Source organism: Equus przewalskii, chromosome 28 (assembly GCF_037783145.1).
Source record: "Equus przewalskii isolate Varuska chromosome 28, EquPr2, whole genome shotgun sequence".
Lineage (NCBI taxonomy): Eukaryota > Metazoa > Chordata > Mammalia > Perissodactyla > Equidae > Equus > Equus przewalskii.
This window is the reverse complement of record NC_091858.1, coordinates 36,221,029-36,229,556: the sequence shown is the minus strand read 5'-3', so window position 1 is coordinate 36,229,556 and position 8,528 is coordinate 36,221,029. Positions and strand designations below refer to the sequence as shown.

Here is an 8,528-nt window from a genome sequence, read left to right as displayed (position 1 = left end):
TTTAATTGCAGAAAGAGGTTAAGATGGGTGATTAAAAAATAAAAAGAAAAAGGGAACATTGATGAATCTAATAATGTGATATTTTTAATAAAAAAGAATATTGATGCAAGAGAAAGCTGACTTCAAGAATCAGCTCTATCTAGCTGTGCATCCTTGGGTTAGCTAACTTCTCTGAATGTCTGCTTCATCACCTGTAAAATGAGAATGAGAAAACCTACTTTGCTGGATTATGAGGATTATTTGCATGCGCGAAAGTCACCTGGAACAGTGTCTGGTTCATAGTAGGTCCTCAATCCACGGCAACTAAACACATTTGCTGATGCAAAGAGATCCAGACTCTAAGTAGGGATATCAAAACTTTGTTACTTTCAAGCCACTATGGGGTCATTTATTATTATTATGATTGGTTGTTTTTTATTTTGTAATAACTTGACTCTCAGGAAAATTAGTATATCATTCTGTTTAACTGCAAGGCATTCAGCTTGACGGGCCACGGAGGACGTGTAAAGCGTTCGGCTCTCTCTCTGCCCAGAAATGAAAGGAGGACAGCTGGCTTGAATTTGGAAGGCTGATTGAGTGAATGACTTTTTTGAGCTGTCTTCAAGGGTGATACTCGAAATGTTCCATTAACTATGTCTATCATTTTCTTATATGTCATTTTTCAGTGTTGCGAAACTTTACAGAAAGAACACCCAATTTTTTTTTTAATCAAAAAATACAAGCTTGATTTTGCTGTGGAGGGAGCCGAAAGCTCCCAGTGATTTTAAGGCAAACCATCAAGAAATCTCTCAGCTCCAACATCGCTGTTATCTGTGTCACGGCTTCTCACGAGTGTGCTATTTATTCATCATGTCCGTGATGTTAATGTTTTAGGAAAATATTCTAAATTCTGTAAAAGCTCCTAAATTCTGTAAAAGCTCGTCACAAACACTTCCATCCTCTTCCTCCCCTTCCACTGAATCACATGCACTTATTAAAGCTAAAATAAACTCACGCCGAAAAATCGAAATCTAAAATTAAATATTTAATTAGAACTCTGATTTGCTTTAAAGATAGGTGGCATTATACAGGCTATAGTCCACTCTCTTTATAATTTTTTTTTTGACAAAAAAAGATACTGTTCATTTTAACAGGCCACTTTAATATTAATACATGTGTAATAGGATTGGAACTGAAAATCAGCTAGAGATGGTCCATTGTACATTATTGGGAAAATTACAGTTTTGTATTGTAAAAACATTTATTTTTTAACAATTTACCTACATTAATCAAAAAATTACAGCATATTTAATAATTTTACAAATTCTTCATAAAAAATATATCTCTGTACAAAAAGGTCTTTTGCACCTACTTCATGTCAGCAGCATGTGGTGGGATGGCAAGACGGTGGGGGGGGTGATGATGGGTTTTCCTGATCATATGCCAGCGTTCTCTTTCCCCTTTTTATAATAGCTTTTTTTGTTGTTGTTTACAAAATATTTTACAGAAGAAAAAAATTATTGCAGCTAGCCTGAAGAAAGGCAAGACGTGTGAAACAAGCAGCAGTTTTAAACAGCTTCGAAGCACATAACCTGTGTTAGCATGGGGGCGTGCCCTCGCATGTGTTCTGGTTGCTTCCGGAAAGAGTCTTCTAGCCCGAACTCAGAAAGCGCCTTCGCCAGCTGCCTGGACAAGGCCCTCCAACCCCTCGATCGCGGGAGACCTGAATAGATACTGCACACACCTAGGAAGAAACTAGGCAGAATTCTTACAGGAGAATTTCATGGAGTTTTGTTTTTTTTCAATAACATGCTCTAGACTGGCAACCGAAGGATACTCACAAAGGAAAATGATATCTAATCTGATATGTGGTTTCCTGCATGTGTGTATGTCCTGTCATTTCAGGATTTCGTAACATCATTGACCAGCAAGCAGGTCAGGGATGTGGGAAGAGAGACATTAATTCAGACTCTGAAGTCAGCATTTTGCACCCAGTTTGAATGACTCAAACTTAGATATGTACAATATATTTATATCTATGTATGTATGTATATATATATATATACACCTAATATATATAGTAACCCTGTTCTCCCCTGCACATGACGATCCTCAGACTTCCTCACGTTTTCTCTTTGTTTCTGTTCAGGGTCTGCGTTAGGAGCCTGGCTCTGGCTGACCCCATCTGTCTAAAGAGACGGAGTGATGGAAGGGCTCCAGGGTGCAAAACAAATCTCCAGTAATGTTGTCCAGGGTGGCCAGAGAAAAGCATGCAGAGATTTCAGCCTAATAAAATAGAATTCAAAAGGCGAGGCAGTAACCGCAAGAGGTCACTTATGCCCTCCTAACAGCACGTGGCCCTTCGAACGAGCCTCAGCATAGTGGGGGCCAAGCAGAAAAGATCTGCTGAAAAATTCACATCAAAACGCACGACTTGAAAGAACGAGTTATTATCCTGACAGTTTTTTTTCTTTCATTTTTCACTTCTGAAGTCTTGCATTTAAATATGCAATAGACAAACAAATATACGGGTCTTAAAGCTAGGTGTGAATACTTTCATGACAGTGAAGTGGACGGCCAATTAACACCTCTGACGTCTCTATTGATGCCCCCTGGAATGTGAGGTCGGGGAAATTTTCAATATCTGCAATATGTACTTAAAAACCAAATCATAAAATAAGCATTGTCCTTTCAAATACTTTTATCAAAAAGTTGTAAATAAAAATAAACACGATCTTTACTTTGAGTCTGTTACACACACATTCTCATCGCCACAACTTCTAGTTCACACTTGATTTTATGCACATGGAGATCACACCTATTTTATTTATACCGCAATTCATAAATTTACCTATAATGAATTTTGACCTTGAAAACTCATCAAAATTTTCTTTCCGTCTGGAACTATAAAGCATAAAACAAACACAAACTAATATATAAAATAAACCATCAGGAAATAAGAGTGTGTGTAATTTTTCTTTGCCTCCAAAGAAACACTTGGTATTTTGATCCTGAACACTTCCTGCTGAGTTCCGGGTGCCGCTGTGGTATGCTGTCTTTCAATGTACTATCAGAGTGATGACACAGCAAAAGAAAAAACATGATACAAAGGGAAGGCTGTACTGTGAGCTAAAACCCACAAGTTCATGAGCTATCTAAAATAAATTACTATTCACATTTTTACATGGCAAATAGAAATCACTGCAAACCCCCTGCTAGTAAGGAGTATAATATTGACAATAATAGAATGACGACAGTACTAAAATAAGATAAATGTGGGAAATAAAAAGGCCTCTTTTTTTCTCCTTGGATATCTTCAGTGAATTCAACACGTACATGTAGCTAAAAGAAGCAATAATAAAATAAATCTCTTGAATGCGGTATTTTCCTTTTAAAACCTGTGCCATATCTGGGGATTTTTTTTTCTTTTTCTAACACGCCAACTAAACGGATGGTGGAATGTTTAGCTTGACAATGTGAGAGGATGCTTATATACAATGGATAGTGTGTATAAACCCTGTGTAAATAGTTTGTTTATCAGAATCTTAGTCATTCATAACACACTAGTGCAAAAAATTGTGCATCAAAAATTCTGCAATAGAACAGCTGACTAGGAAATTTGCAAATGGCCCTAGGAATGGACTCCAAGGTGAGCTGTGAGTTCCTCAAAGCTTGTCAGGTCTCAGGAAGGACAGAGGGAAGCATTTGTAGGTGTGTGCATCTACCAGAAAGGTGTCTTCTTCAAGAGAGCTTTTTTCTTTTTTTTCAGAGTATTCGTATCCATGGGGGTTAAAAAAACCAAACACATGTTGTGGTGCTACCATTTGTCACCGCGCCCAAAGGATGTATCCACGTGCCCAGAGGACTGCGTTGAAAGGCATTCCAGCCACACAGAAACAGGAAAGTCGGAGGCATTAAGTACGACGTGTTGGCCTGACCTGGCAGTCTTCCTTAAGGGTGCCTTCATTTCAAGCAGCTGCAGCCGGGCACTTAGAATCCACTTTCAGAATGAAGCTAGGGTTGGAGTTCGATCCTCAGAAGACTCTGGCACGTTAGACTGGAATTCCTGCTGCGTGTATGCCGGTCGATGTGAAAGGTTGCTGCAGCAAAGCCAAGAGTAGGGGAGAGTGATATATGGCACCAAGGGTTCCTGCTTGTCCGTCAGAGGTATGGCTATGAATCAGTCCGTCGGGCACTGAAGGCTATACCACTGTGCACACTGTGTTCAGGGTTGTGTCAAACCTCACAGCCTTTGCTTCTGTGGGTTTTAAGTTTGTATCATACATGGGGTTTTCAAATGAAGCTTGTCCATTGCTGTTTTCATGTCCGGCATAGCCATTGTATTGAACTTTTGGTCTTGTTCTGAAAGGAAAAGAGGGAACAAACAGTGAGGACCCTGACTTCAAGAAGGGAGACCTCACAGCTGGGACTCTGCACGTGAAAGGACGCCTCCGTCAGCAGGCAACAACACAGATGTGATGGCCTACAACCCAGGGAGCCATGCACATCCTCACGAATTTGTAATTCATTTCTTTACATTGCTGGTTGGGATTATAAAGAAGGTTTAGAGAACTGAAGCCGTTCCCAAAACCAAAGAATTATCTGATTTCTACTAACAGTCCCAGCAAAATTGAAAGGTCACCAGTGCTAGAATGAGATAGAGTCTGGTTTTGAGGTCTATCACTTATGAGCCATATGACCTTGAGTAAGTCACCAATCATCACGTAGAGGAAGAATTTTTAACCAAGACGCTCACCCTTCAGGATGGCCATGACTAAACTAAAATACAAACATAAACTTGAGTTTACTGCTGTAACTAACACTCACCAAATGTTGGTATTTCTGTAACATAATTTTGTGTCTACTGAGTAAGTTATAGGAAAGACACTATATACATTATTGAGCTATTGTTCACATTTTCTGGTTAAAAGAAAACTCATATATATTATGTAAGATTAGAGAATGAAAAGATTTTTAGATATATAATACTTAAAGCTATCGAGTCTGCCCCCAGCTATTTTCAGAAGAAATTATACAAGAAAAATATATAATTTTTCTGTTAAAAACAGAACTTTAATGTAAATTATACTAGCAAAAACATCACTTGATATTGGATGTAAAGAAACTTCTGTTTCAGTGATTTCCTAGTGGATTTTCTTAAGTTATAATATGTTCATTAAGAAACAGAGAACTAAAAAGTGTGTGAATCTTAGAAAAGTAGGTTTCTGTCAGCAGAAAAGCAGTTTGCAAATGGCCTAGGGGCTGGTGAGGTCTTTGACATTGAACTTGAAAATGCTCCAGTAGCAAAGGTTAGTAAACAAATTCAGCCAAATGTTAATGAAGCTTAGACCTGGCTAAAACGTTCATTTAATCTCCCAGGTCACGAGTCACCATGATTCCTTCATTGCCAGGGAAACACTACAGTGGTGGACCAGACTTTGGGGCTGCTGAGACGGAAATCATGTTGACGTCCTGAGTCAGGAACCCTGGCTCTGATCAAGAAAACAACTCCAAGCACACAAGTAAGGGGAGAAACTCAGAAATGAGCGGAAACAGGGTTTTATCTGGAGAAGTAAAGCGCCAACTCCTTAAGGAATTTTGATATCTGTAGAGGGTAGGGAGCCCGTGGGGAGAAAGCTACCCGCTTGGTGGGTTCCCAGGTAGGTGGCAAGACCTCAGAAGAAGCACCTGGGCAATGGGGCATGCGTTCCTTCCTCCTGCAAAAATCCCCACAGCCCTCACATAACACAGAAGCAGGGAACTGCAAGACTCTACAGATTTAGAAGTCATGGTGGCTTAAGAACTGTTCTGGTAGCCATCAGACCAGAGAGCCTCCTTCCAGTCTCCAGACACAGGGCAGCCTCTTGGATGAGGAGCCACGTTGAGAAGAGAGACACTCACACTGAGGTTAAATTTCCCAGCAGCCCACAGGAGTGGAAATGCAAAGTAGGTGTCAGATTCATATAAAAAATACACTTATTTGCTCCCTCCTGTCTGGCTTTCTAATCTGAGATCTATTCCCTGCCTTACCTTCACTGACGCATCTCATACTGAATGTTTCTGGGGAAGCTTCTAAGGTTTATAGACTATCGTTGTGGAGTATGTTGAATATTCTCCCAATGCCATGTGGTCTTAAAATTAAGACATAATCAGAAGTAATGTTTAATTGATGTATAAGTATATACAATGGTGTGGGCTTATCTTTTTAAAGGACAAGAGAGATGCTGAAAATAGCTTTCTCTGAGACTTGTATAAAGGTCTGCATCCCTGGGAGGGGCATCGAGGAAAACTCGGTGAGCATCGAGGAAAACTCGGTGACGTGTGGGGATGCTGTCCATCTCAGGCACGTGGGGCGGCCAGAGGGAACCACAGCAGGTTACCAGAGGTGTCCCCACTGACAGGCAACATGTCAAAAGGTGGGGAAAGCGATCTTTAATGAACTACATCTTTCCCTTGGGATTAACGTGGAAGCCAAAAAAAAGCAAAAGTGAATTTGCAGGAATTATAAAAAGTTCCTACTGTATGGATATTATATATCCTAGAGAAATGTGTGAAAGATATATTTTTAATTTATATTAAAAGAGGAACTTGTATTATAAGAAGAGAAGCATTTGTAATGATGGCATTTTACAGGATAAGGCAGTGGGATATATTTCCACATTTGCTAAATTTTCAACTAGCTCCAAGTAGAAATTTAAGGATAAGGTTTACCAGACTTGTGCACATAGGATATTTTTTTCTTCAAAATAAAAATAATAATACTTAATTAATACAGCTGTGCCAATCTTTAGTTTTGTAAACACCATTTGAGATTCTTGTCACTGGGTTATCTTTTTAAAGTAAGAACATTACCAACCACAGGAAAGCGAGAACACACCTGTGAACAGCTAATACAATATAATTTTGAAGTAAGATTCTTACTATTTTATATTTTTAAAAAAGTATAAGAATGCATTTTTAAAGCTATTCTATGTCATAAAAAAAAAAACCCAACATCCTCAGACCAGTTTTTTTTAACCAGAAGTAAGTAGAAATGTCTGTATTATATAAATAAACATTGGACACATTTAATATATCTTAATCTTATTTCAGGGGATCATAATTTTTTTATTGTTATTTTTAGGGAAATCTGCTATTCTCAACAGTGTTTTCGGGCAGTTTGGCATATGCCAAATTCCTCCAGGTAATGTATTATTCCATATAGACACAAAATGAAGAATGATTTATATTTCTTCCAAAATATATTTTTGATTTCTTCTTTTTGGCATCCATCTCAACCCCAAGGAAAGGGTCAATTTCCTTAAAGTTTTTTTTCTCCAAGTTTTGACATTTTCCAGTTAGTAGGGATATACAAATTCATATATATCCAGGACATTTTTTTCAAGAGACAGACGATTAGTATTGCTTAGTACACAGTATGAACTCAATTTGTATTTGTTGAAGGAAGGAATAAATGAACAATTTATAAATCATAGATTCATGGAGTTGAAAGAGGAGATCATTCTGTTCAATCTTCTGCTGGAAAGGGGAAAGGCCACCTCAATGCTCCTGATGGTTGGTCCTAGAGCTCGAAGGTAGGAACAAGATCCTTTAATGCATCTTTCAGTGGAACAAAAAACGTAGCATGTTTTGTCTTAATCTACTTACTTATTCTCCTAAAGTTTATTACTCAGAGATGTCTCACTGAAAAAGTATGGCAAATAAAGAAAACAAAACAAAACTTTGCCGTATGAGCATTCTTACCCTAGGAGAGAATAGTGCATAGTGGTATAAAATATATGTGCCTGTGAGTGGGAGAGCATGCACAGTCAGCAAACCAATAATTTACCATAACAATGTTTGCAAATAAATGACGTTGCACAGTACCTGTGTTTGTAGAGGTAAAATGCAAACCCTGATAAAATTAGAGCAAAGAATGGAACCAGAATGGCAGCCGCGACAGACCCGCTGCTAGTGCCGTGGGAATGATTTGAAGAATCTTGACCAGAGCTTAAGGGATCTGGAAAAGAAGAAGAATGTTTAATTTGCAGTTGCTGCACTTATGCTTAAACAAAGGTAAAGTTATGATAAATTTTATAAATGAATATAAATTATACAAGAAGCAGAGGAAGTTGTAATTCCAGAGAGAACTAACTGATAGTCTTTTCAAAAGATTTTACTTACTGACATTCAATGATACCATGAAGGGGCCTCATGTTTCCAGCGTAAGAAAGGCAAAGGGCACTCTACATTCTGACTTTTGCTTATAGTTATAGATATTTGCATTTGTGTAAAAATTAACTGAAAGTATCTATATGGCTTTATCTACATACAGAGATGGGTAGTATTTGCTGTTTTCTCCTGTCCTAAGGAGCAGAATCAGCAAAACGTCACCGAAATTGCATAAATATCCCAGATCTCTATATAAATGGCATTATATTCTCCATATGTGAATATATTAGTATAATCTACTTTTATTTGAGGTAGATTCCAAAATTCCTTACACAGTTTAGAAATACTCAAAAGAAGAAAGCACCTAAGTGCTATAATGAAAGTTTCTATAAGGACAC

At 38.1% G+C, this 8,528-nt stretch overlaps 1 protein-coding gene across 2 annotated transcripts in view; it reads right to left on the bottom strand.

Annotated features, from left to right (window-relative positions):
* Positions 1-1,011: 1,011 nt before the first annotated feature.
* Positions 1,012-8,528, bottom strand: part of CSMD1 (CUB and Sushi multiple domains 1) — a 1,831,060-nt gene continuing 1,823,543 nt past the window's right edge. For both annotated transcript variants that reach the window (XM_070598372.1, XM_070598373.1), the window contains 2 exons: positions 7,846-7,978; positions 1,012-4,341 (listed from right to left, as the gene is read on the bottom strand). In XM_070598372.1, the coding sequence (XP_070454473.1) occupies positions 4,182-4,341; positions 7,846-7,978 (293 nt within the window). In that variant the 3' untranslated portion in view covers positions 1,012-4,181. The remainder of the gene's footprint in view (positions 4,342-7,845; positions 7,979-8,528) is intronic.